The following is a 22,225-nucleotide window of genomic DNA, read 5'->3' on the forward strand; positions in this document are numbered from 1 at the left end:
GTTCATAGATGACCACAAATGCAGAGGCTTCTAGATCCTTGACAAATATTTCAATCCAATATGTACCCAGGAAATTTCATATCCACAATGGGGAGCCCCCATCCATTCCTCTGGCATTCTGTCCTATCCCTTCTCTGCTTTAACGTCCATCCTAGCAACTGCCTGGGATCAACTGATCTAAATAAGTGTGGCTTAGCTGTGGTTGCTGAGGCTGAAGGAAGCTTTCTTTGACTGTGGCTTCCAGCCGTCAGGGCAGTCAGGTGACAGCATTGGGCAAACACTGCTCCCTTTAAGGAGCCATTTTGAAAATAACAAAAGATAAGCTCTATCCAGCCCTCCGCAACAAACCCCATCTTGACCTAGATATTAATCCTCCAAGTATCCTTCCATCTGTTGTCCTAGAGACCAGGAATTGGTTTGTCAAAGATAGGAGGCCTGACACAGGTTTGTAGTGAACTCAGAGAATTGAGAACTCAGAATTGTAAAGGAAGTTGAAATTCATTGCATCTAGGTCACCAGGCTGAGGAGGATGGAAGACTGAGGGAAAGTTGAGGGCTGGAGACAATCCTAAGAGCTACCTAAGTGTCACTGGGAAAGTGACTGAGGCTCTTTGTCCCTCCATGTTTACATGAACTTAGTGTATAGTTCATAATCTTTTCCTTGAGAATTGAATGACCGAGAAAGCACATCTGCTCACACTCCAAGTGAAAACATACTAAAACAGTGACAACACAGAGAACTGGGACTTGCTCCCATGAGTCCTCCCCTCAGCCTCTCACCTCAGGGAAAGTAGTGATTACTGGTCCCAAACTTTACCTAATGTTAGCTGATCCCCACCACCAGGTTCATTAGTACAAAATGATATTAAATTAAGGTATCCAGGTGAGGTTGGATACAAGTACACACTGAGAAGTGACCAAACTATCAAGCTAGTGAATGTCTTTATCACCTCAGAGCAACTGGTAGAGTTCCGGTCTCCAACCACATTTGACTTAACCATCCTATCATGTGCTTCATCCTGCCAAATAGAAACTCTGGACTCTCTGCCCAACATGTCCCTAATTTCTGCCTCTCTGTCATCTGTGACACCTTGCTGCCCTCTGCGCTTATGAGTCCAGCTGTGTCAGTGTCTGAATAAAATGAGCTCAAACAGTAGATGGCTGTTCTGTTTTTGTTTGGGAGCCACACTTGGTGGTGTTCAGGATTTTGTTCTTTTTGTGCTCAGGGATCACTCCTGACAGTGCTTAAGGAACCATTTGGGGTGCCAGAAACTGAACTCAGATCTTCTACATTGCAAGTCAAGTGCCTAATCCCCTGTACTATCTCTCCAGCCTAGATGTCTGTTTTTAAAGGCTAATAATGTGTACTTATTTGTGTGTGGACTGTGACTCTTGAAAGTTCTAAGATATTTGTTCCTACACAAAGAAGCCAGCTCCCTCTGACAGATTTTCCTTTCACACCCTTGTAAAGCTATAAGTCAGCTCAGTTGCCAGCAACCCACCGGCCTAGTTCACCTCTGTGTAAGAGCAGGGAAGAGTTGGTACTAGAATGCTGAGCTTATATGTCTCCAGCTCTAAACTACCTGGTCTCTCTTTGCCCAGTACTCTCTAGTAAAAAACCAGTATGCCTCCAATCGCTAAGCAAAAACACAAGTCTTTGTCTAGATTGGATAACCTCATGGTGCACTCTACATCTCTGCATGCAATTCTGTAGCAGACACTTTCTGTTCTTCCTGCTATTCTTCAATCTCTTTTTCCTTTTCCCCAGTGTTTGGGCTACACCCAGTAACGCTCTAGGGTAACTCCTAGTGTAACACTGGAACCACTTCTGGGTGGTGCTTGGGGGAACATATGGGAAGTCAGGAATAAAACCTGGGTCAGGCACATACTACTCACCTTCATCTGTTTGATGGTGTAGACCAGAGTGCCGAAGGGGCCCTCCTTCACCAGCTTCTTCCCCACCACCTTGGCACGGATCACTGTGGGAAAAGCAAGAGGGAGATGGTCAGAGCAATTGGGCTCCTCCAGACTCTCTCCCTGGACCCATTCTGCCTTCCATCACCTCTGACCTGCCCACAGAGCCTTGATGCTCCACAGCCTGGCCCCTGGTCTAAGGTGTTACTCTGGCATGATCCTCAGCATTAGTACTTAGACCCCAAGAGGTTCTGGCAAGTATAGGTCGAAAGGATCATGTGTAGAGAGAGACAAGGAGCCTGTGCTCAGGACTTAATATCCAGTGATGTTCAGGGATTACTCCTGGTTCTGAGCTCAGGAATAACTCCTGGCAGTGTTCTAGGGACCAAGTGGAATGCTAAGGGTGAAACCTGGGTCAGTTGTGTGCAAAACAAGTGCCCTTTCACTGTACTATTATAGTATTGACCTCTGGTGCCATTTCCATTTGCATGAGACAGAGGCAATAACAGTCATAACATGCTATATCCAAGAAGTTGGGGAAGATCAGGCGTGCTAACCTCATGCCATGGGCCTTGTACCACATGTGTGTTAGATAAATGTCATCAACTCAACACCATCACCCTCGACACCATTACTGCCCACAGTAGGACAGCAGACACCCTGAGGATCAGCTATAGATGGGTGGGTGCATACTTTTATGAACGTTCCCATGAGTTCATGTCTGTGCCTGTCTCCTGTACTTCCACTGCTACTTTCCAGGGCAGCATCTGCAGAGGGCGAGACAGACCAACATGGGAAGCCCATTCTGCTTTGGGAATCTCCTTTTGTTTTCCCTACTAGTATTGACTTATAGTATATAGTATTATATATAATATCATATATTATATTATACTATATATAGTGTTATATATTATAGTATATAGTATTGGCTTCCAGATGAGAGTAAGAACAGAGATCACACAAAAGATATCATAATGTCTTCACTACCAGGTTCTGCCACAAGGCACCAGTTCCTCATCCTGTGAGGGCTAACAGAGAGATCTTGATTCCATGTTATAAGGACACAAAAGAGCTGGGGACTGACTCTGAGTGGGAAAGCTTTGTCTCCTGCCTCATCTCATTCACAGGCCCTTAAGGCTTTCGCTGTCATCATCTGCATCTATCACATGCTTGGGCACAATAGGTCAGATATTGGGGACAGAATTCAGATGTGGCAGAGAAACAATTCTCTCCACACTGCAGCATCAGAGCCAAGTCCCCGATAAAGAACAAGAGCTCACACTCACAAGGGGCATGGAGGGTTTGTTGGAGGGGCCCAAGATTCCAGCCTCCATGGAGCCTGGGCACATGCCTGCCCACAAAGAGGTAGACACGAGCTCCTGACTACCAAGAGTGATGGGTGAAACTCCCTCTTCTTCCTCTTCACTGTGCTCTAGGTTCCATAAATAAGTCAGTGTTCCACTAATGGTCATTAAAGAAGTCCCATTCGCATTAGTGCATGCACACACTGGACACTGGCACATCCTATCCCAGGGTATTGACTCTGGAACCAGCTTCTTTATGCACTCTGCGTCCTCTTTCCCTGCTCTGCTTCCCCGACAATCCATGCTCTTCCTCTCCTAGTCCTCTCAAGTCAGGACTCCCCCACAACTTCCATGGTCCCAGCCAGCCTTCTTGGCAGGATGGCAGCATGGGGCCCACTGGCAGAAGCAGCAACTGTGTGGAAGCTGTTCAGATTGGAAGGCAGCTGCTTCCAAGTCTGTAGTAAGAAATAAGAGGCTGCACCTGCCAGCCCCACTCCCTCTAGTTCCTAACTCCAACTCAGCATCTAACTTCCCGACATCATAATCATCATCCTTAGTCAGAGCCAACCTCCTGTGCTGGGCACCAAACCCTCAGCTTTCACCCTCATCTGTAGGTTGTAACAGCTGATATATGAGGTTGAGCACATCAGTTAGGACTTTTCCTATTAAGTCTACCTAAGACCCTAAGAAGTCAATGTGGCTCCATCTTCTGGCGCATAGTTATACCTGAGGTAAACTAGGGAGTGAATCATTGTCTTGGGGAGAGAGAGAAGCCAAAGGCCCAATTTTATTTTATTTTTTATTTTGTTTTGGGATGCCATACTGACAATGCTCAGGGCATACTCATGACTTTATGCTCAGGAATCATTCTTGAGATGCTAATGGGGGCCATATACAATGTCAAAAATCAGTTAGCCTAGTGCAAAGCAAGTGCCCTACTTGCAGCACCATGTCTCCAGCCTCTCCAAAGGGCTGGCTTTAGATAGCTCTCTGTACCCTTTTCTGAGTTAGAAGCTAGCTATGGCAAGCCTGATGCAAACCTGATTCCTGGTGCTGGTTCTTCTGGAAACTTCCACAATGCAGACTGAACTCATTCCTGACTTATCTTAAAAGAGGGACCTTTTCCTCTGAACAGTTGAATAAGAAAGTAGTGTTGACAGAATGAGGGCAGGTGAAGACCTCTATACCCTTTCCTCCACTGGAAAACCAGCAACTTCTGCCCACATCTGCCATCTTCCCACAACTCAGTCTCCTAGCTAGGTGGCATGAAAAAAGTTCCTACATCTCTCTGTGTCTTGTTTTCCTGTTCTATAAGTGAGGAGGAGGAGGGTGGTAAACCATTAGGAAACTAAAAGAGTGAAGTGTGAGCACTGAGAACAATGGGTGGCCTAGCCATTTTGCTGTATTCATTATGGTATCAATAATGTATTTTCTATATATCATTAATGTTGCTTCCACCTTGACCTTTGACATCTTACTAGATGAGAAGAAAAGACTGTAGCCTTGCAAAATATCAGGAGGGCAGTCATGTAGAGAGCTGCCAGGTAAATTTTAGCCTGGAGCACACTTATCTCAGGTACTGACATCACCTATTCACCCTATCCCCAAAAGCAGACTATGCAGACCAAGCAAGATGCTTTGGGGTAGCACACACAACTGTACCCCCCCATCCCAAAACAACACTGAAACTAGCTACTATCCTGCACCCCATAGAGTTCCCTGGGTCCTTTCATGATAGAGAGCCTGCCTCCCAGTCATCTTTGTGCTCTGTGCATTAATATCTTATTGCTCCCAGTTTCACCCCCTGTGAGATGTGTTTATTTGCCACATAACCATCTGGCTTCCCTGTTGGCATTAACTGGCCCCAGAGCCATAACAGACAGGATCCAAGGTTGCCAACAATCACAGGAGACTTTTTCCAGACTGCAGCTGACAGCAGGCCCCTGACACTGGCATTTGGCACCTAGAAGCAGAATTCCAGGTAGGCTGAATTGGATCCCATTTTCTGTGAGTGCCCTCCATACTGCTCACTCCATCCACAACAGCTGAACCAATATGAGTTGGTTGGTTGAGGGTCTAGAATATTGGTTTCGGACTGGACACCAGGTTCAGCACCAGTGTCAGGGTGACAGGGAGAATAAGGATGCATTTTCTCATCCATAGAGTCTAGTGGGAAGATGTAATCAAACAGTTTCATGGCTACATGATCTACAAGGCCCCAAAACAGCAGAGGGAAAATGGGGAGGAGATGCAGCCAAATCTTAGTCTTGGAGCTTTTTGTGCTACTGGAAAAATGGGTCTGAGCCTCTGAGAAAGAAGCAAAGTCAAAGAGACTTTGACTTTTTTTACTTAAAAAGTACTTAAAAAGGCTTTTAAGTAAAAGCCTTTTTATTTAAAAGTATGTAAGAAGGGGGCTGGAATGATAATACAAAGGATGGGGCTATTGCTTTACACTCAGCCTATCTGGGTTTGATCCCTGTCATACCTTATTGTCCCCCAACATACCAGGAGTGATTCCTGAACTCAGAGCCAGAAATAACTTCTGAGCACCACTGAGTGTGGACCTCCTCCCCCCCCCCAAAAAAAAAAAAGAAAAGAAAGAAAAGAAGCATGCAAGAAGGACCAGAGATAGTACATAGAGTAAGTGCTTGCTTTGCATGCAACTGACCCAAGTTTGATTACTGGCACCATATACAGTCCCCTAAGCACCACCAGGAGTGAATCCTGAGCACAGCAGATGTGGACAATGGCTTAGAATCAGTCATTAAAAAATACCTCCAATCTTTCCCTTTTTTGGGTGATTGAGTGGAGGTGTGGTTTTCTGAAGCAGCAAAGAAAGGGAAGCAAGGTACATGCCTCCAGAAGTATAACTGGGTGCTGCTGCCTACCCCTCCAGACCCCCATTCAAAGTAATGGGGACCAAAAGCAGCCCAGGTTTGGAATCAAAACTATCTTGATGACAAGATGGATTCAGCTTCCAAAGGAAATTTGCTAGTGTGCCCAGGAGTTGCACATCTGTTTTTTATCAGAAGATCAGAAGGGGACAAGACACCCGTGCGGGGTGCAGCCTCTCACCCTTTCCTTCTACCACCCACCAACCATCTCCAATCAAATCCAGACCTTCCTCCTCTGGCTGATCTGCCTGGGGCCCAGCGACCCAGCTCAGCTGCTCAGCTGCATTTGGAATCAAAGATCCCTCAACTAAACAAACACATACTGCATTCTTCCCATTTAGTAAAAGGGGGGGTCCCAACCGCCTCCTGCCCAGCTCTCTCTTGCTCTGTCTTCAGGGAAACTTGAGGTGGCTGTATTCATCTCATGCCCCGCTTTCCCACTCAGGTGAAGATTATTCTTTTAGGGAAATGGCACATCTCAGTGTAGGGTGGAAGGAAACTTGCAGAAGGAAGTCTTCCATGTGAGAGGCTTAAGAACCTTTCCATAGGGATTTGTATCCATGTAAAATTGTTTCTAATCTCAAGGCACCTCCCCACCTGGGTTCCTTGGAGGAAGCATCCCAGCACCACGATGCCCACCCCCCAATACCCACCCTTTCCTTCACTCGTTCATATGCACACACAATGCACACACAAGCACATATACATACACGCACATGACAAAGAATTACAACCTCTCCACCAAAGCCCTACTGGTATCCAGCAGCCCCTAGTCCCCCCAGGAGGACTCCCCACTCATTCCAAATATCACCAGTTAGAATCACTTGCCTCTTCCCACCCCACTCTCCCACTCTCGGGGAAGTGTAAGTCGCTTGTCTTGCACATTTGAACTATGAGTTGTTCAACCCTCAGCCTCTCATAAAGTCTCCTGAACCCAACCAGAAGCAATCCCTGAGCATAGAGCCAGGAGTAAGCCCTGAGCAACACTGGGTGTGAACCCCAAAACACAAAAGTAAGAAAGTAAAAAAAAAGAAAAGAAAAGAAAAGAAACCCCCTTTCCCCTGGGGAGCTCTGAAAAATGACCAGTACTTTAGCTTTCTCAAATCAGAATGGGTCAGGGCATTTTTCACCCCCTTCAATGCTGTAATCCTGAGGGTCCTACAAGGCTCAGGGACACAGAGGCCCAGAAAGGGGCCATAACTAAGAACTGTGGGCCAGAAACAAGGGACAGACACACTTATCCTGCCAAGTGAGAAGGACCAAAGAGCAAGATGAGAAAAGAGTTGGGGTGACTGCAGGGGGACGGGCAATGGGGGAGCTGGCTGGAGGTGACAGCGGATGTAGTTCTGAGTCCAGCCCTGAGCAGAGACCCAGTTCCCTTTATCTGAATCCAGAGGAAGCAGAAAACTGGCCTGGACCCAGGGGAGGAGCAGAGGAAAGCAGCTGGGGGTGAGACGGTCACCCTGGGGCCAGGGCCCACCAACCATTTTTCCCGGAAGATGGCCAGGGAGACTGGGGGGAGGGGGGTGTCCAGTGAGTGAGCCCCAGAGGAATCCTCCCAAATGAGCTCTTCCTGCATCCTCCTGCTCCTCGAAGTGGGGCCCTGTCAGTTTCAAAGGCCTTTTTGGTTGAAGTCGGAGCCAAGGCCAAAGCGAGTGAAGATACTGCTTCTCCATCAAGATAGGCTCTGAACTCTGGCTCAGAGTCTGTGCCCAAGAACTTTCCGTTAAGTAACATTATTAATCTTGGTTTTATTTAAGTAGGGCTTTTTGGCAAGAAATGAACCCATGCAGCTAAAAATACACACACACACACACACACACACACACACACACACACACACACACACACACACACACACACACACACACACACACACACACACTGAGGAAATAAATCTGGAAAGCTGCAAATCATTTTAACCCAAGTTTCCATCTCAGGGAAAGCTATTTAAAGCAAGAGAATATTAAACCTTCTCATCTCAGAGCCTTGCTTCTCAGGACCTGCCTTGTGTTCTGGGGATCCCCATCAGCAAAGCTGTCCTGACGGTGCCTGTACCTCTCAAGCCTCCTGACGGGGAATAGGAGTGAGCATAAGCCCTTCTCAAGTATCACATCAAGAGGCAGGCAAACCCTATCCTGCATTGGTTGCGTATAAAATGAAGAGGAGTGGGAGGTAAACACAGCCCCAGGAAACATCAAGTTGCCTGAAACATTGAGATTATCCCAGAGAAGACACAAGCAAAAAGAAAATGTGCATCTTGCTCCATTGGCTTCATGATGGCCTCAGATTAAAAACTACAGAAGGATAGAACAAGTATCCTGGTGTGTGAGGATAAGGCCTGAGATAGAAGCCTGGTGTGGAGTGCTGGCCTTTCACTGGAATCTCATGTGTCTGAGAACAACCTTGTCCACCTGACTGCTGCAATCCATGGGGATTGGGGGGCTGGAGAACCACCTTCGGCCAAGTAAAAGTTTCTGGGCTGGTGCAGTGGGATTCGGGCCTGATCACGAAATGGGAAGGGAGGTCCTCCCATGATTTCCCCACATTCTCCCTCTCATACCCCATCACTTTTCTTTGGTCTTGTAGCCTCCCCAGGATTATCCTGAATTGCTTATCCAAGTCTACATTGCTCTCCAATATAGGGGGCCCACTCCATAGTCTCTGGCACCCATCCCTGCCAAACCCTTCCTCTGATGTCCCTAGTCTCCATGAGAGTACTTCCTCCTCAGGTGTCTGCCAACAGCTGTGACTTCCTACAAAAACTGTCCAGCTGAGGTGGCACCTCCTCCTCAGAGCCTTATGTTTTCCTCAGACCATGACATACCACCACACCCCAGTCTTCTGCTGGTATTCATTTATTCCTGCAAACATTTACCTTAATGACCAATTCCTTAGTGCTCATTTGTCTGAGTTCCTAGGCAGTAGGGGCTACACTGTATCTCCAGGCTTGGGCAGGCTGCCTTGATTGCAGGAGAAGGCTTCTACAATGAGTGAAGGAGGCCTCAGAAGGGAAACAGAGGCAGGACAGTAAAGGAAGAAGGAAATGAGTTTATAATTAGACTCTTGGACAGAGTAGGGATGATGGTAAGCATATAAAGGTGTGATCTGAGAGCCAAAGTGGGCCCTAATCCCTAAAGACCCAAGGTTCACATCCCAAAAGGACCTTATTTCAGGGAGGTTCCACCTGATTTGTCTTGGTCAAAGAGGGCAGCCCACAAACTCCACTTATCAGAGAAACCAAGGCTCAGCTTCTGGAACAAGATTTGTGGTGCCAGATCTTGAATGATAAGACACATATTGGGTGGTTCCCTTGTACATAGCTAACCCAGGTTCTATCCCTGGTATCCCATGCAGGGATCTCAAACTCAATTTACCTGGGGGCCGCAGGAGGCAAAGTCGAGGTGATCCTTGAGTACAAAGTCAGTAGTAAGCCTTGAACATTGGGGTATGTGACCCAAACAACTAAAACAAAACAAAACAAAAAAGATTCCTCTAGGGCAGGGCCACAAAATGTTGTACAGAGGGCCACAAACGGCCAGCGGGCCGAGAGTTTGAGACCTGGCTTATGGCATAAGGTCTGCCAAGCACTGTCAGAGTGATCTATGAACAGTCAGGAGTAATCCCTGAGTTACTATCAGTGTAGCCCAACCAAACAAGAGGTCAGAGATGCCTCTATCTCTTCTTCCTGTCCTCTTCACTCCTTCATACTGTTCCTCCTAAGTACTTGGAATGAATGCATTCACTCACTCACTGTATACAGAAAGAGTGTGTATTGTGTGTTCTTGGGCTGCAGACCTGTGCTGTGTCGGGGGGCTAAGTTGTACCTCAGACCCAGGTTGTGTCCATACCTCAGATCTGTGCTTTTTCAGGGCGTGAGTCTGTACCTCAGACCTGTGCTGTGTTAGGGAATGATCCCATACTTCAGGCCTGTGCTTCAGTATTATATGGGCACCAGATTGATTCCTTTCTCAGTCTTCTTCTCTTTGAAGACAGTAAGAAAGATTGCTCAGATTTAACCCAAAGCATTCAAAAGCCCTAGAAATAAGACCAGACCAGATTTCTCCCTTCTCACATAAGATGGTACCCATTGTGTCATGCCCATGCCATTCGGACACTGAGCTGCTTGCTGCTCAGGGCCTAAAGTTCAGGGTGCCACAGACTCTAGAAAGTTCTTTCCACCCAGCTCAGAGACTGAACTAACTGACAGTCCTTTGGGCTGGCTGATGAAGGGTGCTTGGAACCCTACCCCCACCAAGTACAGCAGCCTCCCCAGAGGCCCATGGGAAACTCTGAACACACAAGAGGCTGCCAGAATAGCAGCCTGGTCTTCAACCACAGCCCCTTTGAAGCAGTGCCCAGAAAAGCATGATGCAGCCCAAGGCTTCTCAGAGCTCCCCAAACCAACTCAGGTTGTCTTGTGAGACCAGAAGAGCTGGCAGCATGTCAGCAACATCGACAGCATTCTGCCTTCCTGCACATTGGGATTTTGTTTGCTAGGAAAGGCAAGGGTCTCAGTGATAAAACTCAGACTGGAATCCTCAGGGAATCCAGAACCCTCCTTACTTTCTGCATTTCTGCAGATTATCCATGAAGCTGCCCCCACTCCCATCATGCAAAGAGACAAGCCACAATCCCTGTGGGCAGGGATTGGGGCAGATCAGTGGTGGTTCTAGGGCGTGATTTTACAAGAGCATGGGATGTTCATCTTCCCTTTTGGATAGTTTTCATTGTCAAGGCTCCATCTATCCCTTTAAATGCCCTGACAAGAAACTCACAGGTGGATTAGGACAATAGTACAGTGAATATGGCACTTCCTTTGCAGTGGAAGACCCGGGTTCTATTCCCGGAATACATATGGTCCCCCAAACACTGCCAAGATTAATTCCTGAGTGCAGAGCCAAGAGTAAACCCTAAGCACAGCCAGTGTGACCCAAAACAATAATAACAACAACAATAGAAAGAAGCTCACAAGTCTGACAGGAAGTGGATGTTCCCCTTGTTCTCCTCCCTCAGGACTCCCCACAATCTCAAAACCCAGGTGGGGTCCCAGATTATGGCATAAGTACTCAGGAAGAAATGACATTATGGAGAACAAAAGCCAGATTATAGGTTGTTGTGTATGTAAATATTTTAGGGGATTATTATGTTACTGACCCTACCCTGATCGGTGATTGTGCCCTACCCTAGGGTGTGACCTGGCATTCTGCCCCCACCCTAGGGTGGTACCTGATTCTGCTTCCACCATTGGGTGGTATCTGATCCCACCATTGGGTGGTACCTGATTCTGGGGGATAAAAACAAGGGTCTGTGGAAGGCGAGAGGCTTTTGGCTGGAACTTATGCTGAATCTTTGGACTTCAGTATTGTCCACCGAATAAAGCTAATATTTCCACAAGCCTGACTGTCTGCAAGCTGTTTACCCGCCGTTCCACCTCAGAACCGTCGGCTGGACAGGGTGGCAGATGTGTGCTCCAAGCTGGAGGGGAAAGACCTCATCCTCCATCCCTCCATCAGTCAACCTCTTCAGGGGCTGATTTGCAGCAATAGGTCTCCATCCCCCAGAGAAATATTAGGGAGATTCATACTGAGGGAGTTGAAGGAGGACAAGAGTTATCAAAAGGTATATTGGGGTCAACCTGTGCTGGATAGTCAGTGGCACTAGCTCAGTACCAGAGTAATGGCCAGGGTAATGACAATTCTAAAATCATTTTGTACCTTTGACAGTTTAAAGGAGAGATGGATCTATGGTAAGGAAAACCAGCCAAAAAGGCTACCTATCCCTTGAATGCTTGAGTTTTTTATTCATTGAGTAAAGTAAATTCATTTAGTGAACAAACACTATGTGCCAGACACTGGGTTGGATACAATGCAGACATACCCTTACAATTCATATACCTGAGTTTTAATACTAACATGCAATAACATGCAGCATGATCTTTCTTGAGCATATAAAGAAAACGGGGCCCGGAGAGATAGCACAGCGATGTTTGCCTTGCAAGCAGCTGATCCAGAACCAAAGGTGGTTGGTTTGAATCCCGGTGTCCCATATGGTCCCCTGTGCCTGCCAGGAGCTATTTCTGAGCAGACAGCCAGGAATAACCCCTGAGCACCGCCGGGTGTGACCCAAAAACCAAAAAAAAAAAAAAAGAAAAAAAAAGAAAACAGGGCCTAGAGTATATAAGACACATGTCTGAGTCACAAAGTGATATCAAACTCACATAGAGCTGGCAGCAAAGCTCACTTTGACTAGTCCACATTGAATAAACATGAGGCTATCAGCCAATATGGAAGCTGCATTGAAAACACAGAGAAAAAGGAACTTTTCATGGCTATATTATCAGAAAAGGACTCATATAAGCTGTAAGTGGTTACATCCTCCCAAAAGAATTAAGTCTAGCCATTGGCCTAAAAACCTCTGGACTGAATAGAGAGGCAGAAAACACAAGTAAGGTTTTCCGTACACTGCTTGGCTGCCCTAGCAAGACATTAGGCATTCTCATATATGGGCCTGACTTCACTTTTGTTCTCCTGTACCTAACAACTTCTTCATATCTAGACTCAAAGGATGCTTCCTTGGGCAGCCTTCTCTGATCATGTCAGACTAGATTAGTATTCTCTTACTCAAGCATAGCCCCAGCTGGAAAGTCTACGTTGGTGCATCATTGAAGTATTATCACATTCACAATCTCTTCCCTCTAACACACACACTAAATCCTGATGGGATGGAATCCCATGCTGCCTACCATTTTAATCCCCAAACCCTCAGCATGCCTGGAACATGGCAGGAACCCCTTGAGCTATGCCTGGTTCAAGGAGAGGTCTGTTCTATCAGGCCTCAGCCTCCTTCAAGTCTATCTTCCTCCCACACTATCTGGCTATAACTTCCAAAGTCAGTTCCACTGTCCTGAGATAATGAAGAACAATAGGTTGGGTTTATGTTTTGGTTTGGGGGCTACACCAAGCAGTATTCAGGACTTACTCCTAGATCTTGGTGCTCAGGATTGAACCATAGTCAACCATGTGCAAGGCAAGTGCCTTAACTCCTGTATAATTGCTCCAGCCCTGGGTTAGTTTTCATTGTAGAAAAAAAAAAAAGAGGTTTCAGGAAGGAAACCACATTAGCAAAGAGTATGGAAACAAATCATCATGTCCCGGATCATAGGAGGAAGGAACCTGAAGATCCAGGCTAGAAAGCAGCTCAGTCTGACCCAAGCAATTGCAGCCTTTACCGTGAAGCAGACACCATGAACTCCTTAAAACTGCCCCATACCAGCTATGCAGATATGGACCCCACATCTCTGTACAGGCTGTGCAGCTTCCCAAATCCACTTGCCTCTATCCTGGTCCCCAGACCTGGTCATACTCTAGCATGCAGGGGCCTCAAGAACAGACTTTAGAGTTCAATCCATCAACTGAGAATTTCTTCATTATTAACAAAAGTGAGTATCATGTATGGAGAAGGGAAAATAAGGATAGAAGCGTTCTGGCACTTTTCAAATAGACACCAGATCCCCCCCACCATCCCTTCACCCCACATCCTCAGTTACATTACCAGGTAACGTGACTTCCCTCTAGGAACATTGATACCTTTCTGGTATCCTGGGGCCATTTCTGGCCTCAGGTAGAGCCCAATACAGCTGTAGAAATGGCCACCACACTAGACTACATGGGATTAGATCATATTGGCTGATCCTGTTAGCCAGAGTGCAAGAGATCAACAGTGGGCACTACCTGAGCATGCCCAGAACATGGGAGTCAGAGCAAGTCACTCCCCACTGAGCATGCCCAGCATTGTCCCCACACCCTCCTCTACTATACTATGAGGCACTCATTGGCTACATGCCATTGTGCTTCTTCTGTCTGTGCATGGCACAGTCTCAGAAGTGCACCCCCATTCAATGTCAGGGATCTATTATCTCTGCATTGCCATAGCCCTTGGAGACTAAGCAATAAAGAGTGTTTTACCAAACATAGCCAGATCAGGAAGGTGGTGGTGTTGTGGCAGTTCCCTGCATTCCTACTGGTTCTAGCATCACTGATCATAATGGTGTCAGTCACTTTAATAGGGATCAAAGTCTCATAGGCACCTGTGGATTTTCTCCTGTAGCCCCATATCTAGGCTAATCCAACAAGTATGCAAGCACCACTGACCTCAGTCAGCCTGCTCCATGTTGAGCCATTTTCTAACGATATTCCTCTAATGTGAATAGAAGAATATTCCACTTCTTCCACTGTGGCCTTCATTTTTCCAACTGGCTGACATCTTAGACTTATATCAGACAAGATATTTGAAGACTTTGTTCATATTCCCTAAGTTGTCTTCACAAGAAATCTTTTTTTTTTTTTATTAATTTTGGTATCACAACCAAAGATGCTCAAGGTTTACTCCTGACTCTGCATTCAGAGATTACTCCTGGCAGGACTTGGGGTGACAGAGATGGAACATGGGTCCAATGCATACAAGGCAAGTGCTCTACCCTCTATACTATCTCTCCAACCCCTAAATATTTTTGTAGCTGTGTGTATGACGTAGTCCCACACTCCCTCACTCCAGTTCTCTCATGTGTTGGAGTGGGTGGGGTGCATGCAAATCTTCCGAGTATTGTCTATCAGTGTGAAAAAGATTCATCCCATCAGTGTTTCCTGAAGTGGATGATTCCTGCCCCTTCAGAGCACTGGAACCTTGGGTGGAGGCAGTGCAACTGGGGATTCTGTATGCTCACATAAGGGTAGATGGGGGTGCTGAGCAATTATTTTTTCTCTTCCTGAAAAGAGGGAGGTTTGGGAACCTCTGACCCTGATTATTACTCCTGGCAATGCAATTTATGACTTAGTATTTCATAAAAACCCTGAAAACTTTCAAAACAGATTCTTATCTTTCTACATCTTGGGAGGGGGAAGCCAGGCTTCACTAGTGATTGTCAGTCAACTGGGCTGGAATTCACTGTGTGCAGATCATTGGAGGTGGGGGGGTAAGAGAGGAGTCTTCTATAAAAGTCATGTTTCTCAGCCTTTTCCAAGTGTGGCCCCTTCTGACCTGCTCCCTTCCAGGAAGCCCGGTCCTACTGGTTTACATCTAGTCCCATGCTGTTGCCCCTATTTCTGCAATTTTCACCTGTGGCACTCAGAATATACTGGACCTTCCTATGGCCCTCAGTGGAGAAACACTGATACAGAAAATACTGAGTCTCTGAACTGCCGATGTCTGGGAGCTGGGTTTGGTATTTTTTTGGGGGGAGGGTGGAGATTGAATTTCACCTGTGATGATCAGGGGTTACTCCTAGCTATGTGCCCAGGAATCACTCCTGGCTTGGAGGACCATATGGGACACTGAGGGATCGAACCGTGGTCCATCCTGGGTCAGTTGCTTGTAAGGCAAATGCCCTACCATTGCCATCACTCTGGCCCCAGGGAGCTGGTTCTTTTCATAACCCTTCCATTTCTTCATTCTGCTTAGTTGACTCTTCTCTCTCAGCAAAGTTATCCTGAATGGGCTGAGGTCACTGGATGCCATCTATGCCTGCTTCAGGAAGGTCACTCTCCTGGCTACTACTCTCAATTCATGATCATATGGACCACAGGAGTTACACCATGCCCAGGAAGTGAAAATCCAGATATCATCCTCAACCCTCTGCTGTGAGGCCTTGGCTTCAGCTAGATGAACACAGCCCAGTGGCCCTATAGATTCTATAGTCTATTAGGACTGTTTAAGCAATGTTTGATGACTCACCTCCGCTCTGGGTCCAATTTTCCCACAGAGTGGACAAGAGTGGTGACCATCAGCCTCATTCTTCCTAGAAACTTGTTTCAAATGTTTCCTGAGCTGCTAGGAAACAAATGTTTTTTGGGGGAGGGGCATTGCTCTTAGCAAAGCTTGAAACATCTGAAGAGGGTAACTCCCAGTGATGGCTGGCAGTACAAGCAAAGGCTTGAGGATGTTTGGTCCTGTGCAGCTGAGACTGCCTGAGGAAATCTAGTAAACCTTATGGTTCCAGGGATTGAATTTCACTTGGATACCTGCAAGGCATGTGTATGTGTCTCAACCTCTGTGCTACCTCCCTGACCTCCAAAGTTTAGTGAGAGGAAGTTGGCTGCTCTTTAGCCCAGCCTTGCCCCTACATCCCTAACTTTAAAAAGCCTTATTTTGAGGCCTTAGGGATCACTGCCACACTTTTGCACCTCAGTCTCACCTGAACCCTGCCAAGCCACAGCGCATTCCCAGAAGTCTAATTTTGCGGGAAGAGAAAGAATATTTTCACTTTCATCTCCCTCTTTCCTCCCCCATTGACTCAGATTGAGAGGGGACATTTTTTTCATTTGTAAGGCCAAAGACAAACAAGCCCCTGTGCAGGTCAGGCAGCAGATCATGATGTTCTAGGTGGACTTTGCTACGTGCCATCAAGGAGTGTCAGTAAGATCTGCAGGAAACACCTTGCAAAACCCACTGAGAGAGGCAGAGGCAGCCAAGAGGCATGGGGCGGATGTCCTCGTGATCCTAACTGAGGCTGGGCTGGGCTACAGGAAACAGCAGTGAGATCCCTCAAGGGGCATACACAACTGGGAGTGTGAGGAGGGCATCTTGCTGACTGCTGCACAGCTGCCCCAAATATCTGCACATGATCTGTGCTGAGCAGCACTCCTTGCAGAAGCTTCCTGAATCTGCAAGCCTATTCATTCTTTACTAAAGACAGTCACACACTGCATTGGGTAGCCTGAGCACTACAGACCCATGTGGTTCTCACTCAGTTTTAGCCTTGTGGATGTGTGTGTGGTGAATCCTGGGATTGTCTTGGCCCTGTCCCAGGGGATGACCCAGAAAGACTAATGAACCAGAGAAAAGACCAGGAAATAATCCCAGGCTGAGAAAAAGGAGAAAGGGAGTCACTGACTGGGCTCTAGCTCCCCTAGTACCATCCAGGCTATCGCAATTTCAGGCCAAGGTATCTGGCCTGATGCTCACTTGCTCACTCGCTCACTTGGTTGTTCACATCAGTCCCATAGATGCAGCAGCAGCAGCAGCAGCAGCAGCGCAGGAGAGTGAGGTCTTCCCTAGAAATGCTCATATACAGTAGTGGCTTCAAGTAGTAGCTTAGTCATTTCTATGCTGGGGGAGGAATGATGGGAATTTAGGCCCATCCAAAGTGGTCTGTGGGAGTGTCTGGGTGAACCCCCAAACCTTCCTTGGGGAGAAGGCATGGGTGTGGGAAGCCAGCCCAGAGGTGCCCAGGGAGGCCTGAGAACCATGCGTTTGGCAGGGCTGTAGACCTGGCACTGTTCTGGCCGGAAGCGGGGACAGCCAGCAGCCAGTGTCTGGTGGGGAGGTCTCGGTAAAGAGACGGCAGATGCAGTTCAACTGGGGTCTGATGGAAAGGGGATTCTTCTCCATGAGGGCCACCCACCCCCAGGTTGTTGTGACCCAACTGGATGGAGTTGGGTCAACTCCTTCAACCAGCCAGCCAGCTGGGACCTTGAGGTGCCAATGAACCCCGTGGCCTCCCTACCACCCCCACCCAGCCCTCCACCTCTGCTGTAACCAAGTGCCAACCAGGAAGCCGCCTGGCCAAGGGAACACGAACACGTTTTCTCACTCCATCCGCCAGGCGGTAACAATTGTGGGTATTCTTTTAGCAGGGAACAGTAAGTAAGCTGGGGAGAGAGTCTTTGAACCAGGAGGCTGATCAAGAAAGGAAGGTTCAGATCAAAGCAGGCCCCAGTTTTCATTCCCAGCACAACTCCTGCCTCTCTGGCTTGGGATGAAGTCAGTGGTGGCTGGTGGTGGGAGCAAAGAGGGGTGCAGGGGTGGGGAGACAGGAGGGGTGGTGCTGAGAATGGCTGAGCTGAATTTAGCACTTCCCAATTTGGCCCTGCCCCTCCTCTTCAGCAGTGCCTCCATCCCCATGCTCAGTGGGTAGAAATGATACCAGTTTCAGCTGGTTCCTTGTGTCAAGTTCCAGTCCCCTCTTTGGAGCAAGTGTCCCCACCACCACCCCTGTCCACAGCTGGCAGGAAGGAAGAAACAGCGTGTTCAAAGAGTCATGTTCAGTCTCCCCTTCTCTGATCAGGGCTATCCCTCAATAAGAGAGGAACTATGTGACTTTGTCTAGGTGACTGTCTCCCTCTAACTTGGCCACTGAAATATGCATTGCCTGTCTTCATTGCTGCGCGCACACACACACACACACACACACACACACACACACATCCAAGGTGAATCTGTCAATGTTCTATTGAGGTAAAGCACAGAGGCAATATATGCACACGCATGTGCATGAGAGAATGAGTCTGTGCATACATACATTCATATGAACACATGTGGCTCTTGATCCCAAGGGCAGCCCAGGACATCTGCAGCCTACAGACAGACAAATATCAGAACACCAAGGTGCTGGTTCCTAAACCACCCATTCATGGGCTGCTTCTGGGAAGTCACTTCCTGTCTCAGAATGTGTTTCCTGACGACGTGGGAAATAAAGAAACAGAATGAAGGTGCTGAGAGTCTGTGAATACCTTGGGGGCTCTGCCTCAGAAGCCAGAGCTCAGCCTCCTGGACAGGAGGAGTGGAGTCTGTGCATTCAGCTACTTCCTTTCTGGTGCCATTCCCTTGGTCAGAGGCACTGCCTATGCAACAGCCAACAGAGGGCAGGAGCTTCCAGGGTGCTGAGGCTCTCTGGAGTTCTGCTTCTTCACATCAGAACCAAAGAATGTTGTCCTGAGAGGCTGTCTGCTGCTAAGTGGCCTGAAAGAACTTTCCTTCTTGAGTGTCACCCACTCCAGGCTGAAGCATGGGAGCTAAGTGGGAGTCCATCCCGGCCACTCACAGGATAGGTAAACTGGGGCATGACACTTCTCGTGTCTGAGTATCCATTTCCTCTCTGGGAAGAGGGACTTTACTTAAGCTACTGAACACATAGCTGAATGTCAAGTACGTTCTGAGCAGTGGACACGATAAAAGCAGTCTTTCCTGACTGGATACTCTGGCAATAGTGCACAAAAAAAATCAATCAGCACTGGGATTTCAAGAGGATGGTAGTGTTTTGAGAAAAGATGACAAAGAGGGCAAACAGGGGAGGCTTCATTTTACCACCTTCATTGATGAGAAGGATCAAGTCAATAACAGAGAATCCAGAGAAGGGCCAGAAAGATAGTACAAGGAAAGACACCTGTCTTGCACACAACTAACTGAGTTTGATCTCCAACACCGCAGCAGTGTCCCCTGAGCACCACCAATAGTGATCCTTGAACACAGTTGGCTGTAGTCTCCTCATCTCTAACCCTCCCCCCAAAAGAAAATAAAATTCGTGGATAAGATATTCGAGGGAGAGGGGACAGCAGATTCAATCTGGGAGACAGAGGCATGCCTAAAGCATTTGAGGAAGAATTAGAAGATGAATGTGGCTTCCAAAGCCAGAAGAGACCCCATAAAATTCTATCAATTGTGCCAGGAAGGGGGAAGGCTTTGAGGAAGCATCGCCAAGACCCATCAAGCATTTTAAAAGAATCATATTTTGGGGGATAGCTAAGAGGGGGGTGCAGTGCAAGCAGAGGAGCTCATCCTCATCTTGGTGTTCATCCATCTGACATAAGAAACTCTTGCAGCCCTAGAAAGGGCATGTCTCTGCACATGTTTTAAAATCCACTTTTACAAGTAGGAGCTTGCAGGACCTGTCACTGGCCACCTTGGAACAGCGTTCCTGTATAGATTTCAAGGAAACGGGCTCGAGCAGCAGCTTCTGCTCTGCTTGAGCCATGCAGCTGTCCAGGCCCCAGTGGATTCACATATTTAAGCTGGGAGCTGTGCCCTGGGCCCCGCCTGGCACTGCTCCCACTGCCGGTGCCGGACCGGCTCAGCTAACACCCAGCACGGCACAGAAACCAACTCCCTCCTTCAGTTAGCTGCCCAGGCTCATCTCTCCTGCTCCCTTCCAGCTTAGGGACGCCAAGAAAGGAGGGCAGAGATAGGGACATGGCCCTTCATAGTGGCTCTTGGCCAGGGTCCTGTTTAAACGGATTGGGGGTAATGTGACAGCCACAAAGAGTATTCTGGGAGGCTCTGCTGGTTCTGACACTGCATCATTGGGCCTGCCTGGACTCATCCCACTTGAGTGGTTGAGAATCACCTCTTGTGGTCCCTGGAACCTCTGAGAACTATTATGTAGACTCCCCTATAAATTACATGTTAATTGATTACCTACCACACAGCAGTGGGGAGGGGGGACACTGAGCATCCCTAAATCTCATGACTACACCATTTGTGGTGAGTCAGGGAACCTGCGTTTCTCCTGCAGATCAAGTCCACATACCTGGTAAGGGATTTTCTGGGCTTCCTCTGTGCTTTTGTTTTTCACATTCTTGTGTTACTCTCCCCTTTCTTTTACACACAAGTAACCCAATGTTACTTGTTGAGAAAAAATGAGATTGGGAAAGAAACAAAACTAAAACAAGAAGGTACTTAATAAAAAAAAAAAAAGCTAAACTCTCACTACCCAACTAGAAGTATGCTTGATATTTCTCTTACATTCCAGACCTTGTTCTAAGCTCAGAACCCCTGACTGTGGCTGTGTAATGTGCACTCACCCACATACCTCATAGAATCAGGCAGACTAGACAGACTAGACAATCTAATTCTTTTCTTCCTTGTAATGTTTCATACAACTCTGTCTCATTCATCTGAATAGCTGTATTGTCTACAGCACCTTTATGATACAAGTCTGTCAGGCATTTGTACAAACATCCACATGTGTATATCTGCGAACCTAAACACACATAGATACTTACACACTTCTTCATTTTGACACAATTTAGTAAGTGTTTACACAATTATTTTCCCCAGACCTAGCTGTTTCACCTCTTTTTCAATGTCCTTGTAATAGTCATTGGCACCAATTCATGCCTGCCCTTCCACTCTGGAGCCAACTCCTCTGCACTCTTAAATTGCCCCTACAGGGGTTAAGGAAGCAGGTGATGGGAAATGGGATCACAGGGCCTCCCCACATTGCCTGCCTTATTCCATAAGTTCTGAAAGGAAGGGCTTCAGCCCAATCTGTCCCCTGCTGCCTCAGTGTGCCCATTTCTGCTATTTCCAAGTTTTTACAAGGTCTGAGGAAACCTACCAGGACAAAAAGAGCTCAGTTACTTATGTTGTCATGTCTCTGGTGGTGGCTTTGTCCCCAAACCAGGTCCCCACTTGCCTTGGATACCCCGAGTAACAGGAATAATATCAAAGAAAAATGCAAAATTTCCCTAAATAGTCACAAAAGCCCAAATCCATACTACAAGTCACTTCCCTATGAGTGTATGCAGGCATCTGTGCTGGGCGGTGCGAACCCAGAGAATATCTGTCCTAACATGATACCAGTTTAAGATGAATTATGCCATGATGAAAACATGTCTACAGGCATGGGCACACACATGTCATCTATATATACACAGAGCAGAGATGCGGCCTATGAGTGCTACACTTTGCCCTCTCTTTCCAAAACAGTCCACACGTTTCTTCTCAACAGAGACCAAGCCTTCATTCTCTTCAGACAGATGGACAGAGAGAGCAAGGGAGATCAGCCCTAACTCAGCACTTCTCAGTTGCAGAAGATCCCAAGATAGTCCAAGGGAGCCCCAATGAGTAACTGTATCAGAAGGGTCCACAGCATGAGACTAGGGGGTAAACAAGTAGGATGGGGCTAACAGGAAGAAAATAAGGTCAGAAGTGACAACTATTGAGACAAGGTCAAGAAACTGCTCTAGAGGAAAGGAGGGTTTTCTGACTCTTTCGGGGGAGGGGTGTTGCAATACACTCAGTAGTGAACATTTAATCCTGGAAGGGCCATGCAATACCAGGGATTGAATATAGGAGGCAGCTACATGCAAGTCAGATGCCCTAACCACTGTCATATCTCTCTGGCCCTTTCTGACTTTGTAAACAGAGTGTCCTAAGACAGCAATCCAGGACCTTTACTCCCACAGATGTCCAAACCACCCTGTGGCATGGGATGGGAGAAATACACCTGTTTCTTAGGGCTGGGGTAGGATGCTCTGGATGATGGCAATGCACCTGAGAAAATGGTCAGGGGCTGCTCTAGCCTCATATGCCAGTCTTCCCATTCAGTGGAGTTCCT

The 22,225-nt window shown here is 47.3% G+C and overlaps 2 protein-coding genes across 2 annotated transcripts in view; one reads left to right on the forward strand and one right to left on the reverse strand.

Moving 5' to 3' along the window:
* Positions 1-22,225, forward strand: part of SYN3 (synapsin III) — a 367,029-nt gene that overhangs the window by 168,590 nt on the left and 176,214 nt on the right. The gene's annotated exons all lie outside the window — the stretch shown is intronic.
* The window catches only part of TIMP3 (TIMP metallopeptidase inhibitor 3), a 49,214-nt gene that overhangs the window by 7,603 nt on the left and 19,386 nt on the right, over positions 1-22,225 (reverse strand). Inside the window, exon 2 of the mRNA XM_049783133.1 lies at positions 1,896-1,978. Coding sequence (XP_049639090.1) covers positions 1,896-1,978 — 83 coding nt within the window. The remainder of the gene's footprint in view (positions 1-1,895; positions 1,979-22,225) is intronic.

The sequence above is a fragment of the Suncus etruscus genome, chromosome 11 (assembly GCF_024139225.1).
Source record: "Suncus etruscus isolate mSunEtr1 chromosome 11, mSunEtr1.pri.cur, whole genome shotgun sequence".
NCBI classification, from domain to species: domain Eukaryota; kingdom Metazoa; phylum Chordata; class Mammalia; order Eulipotyphla; family Soricidae; genus Suncus; species Suncus etruscus.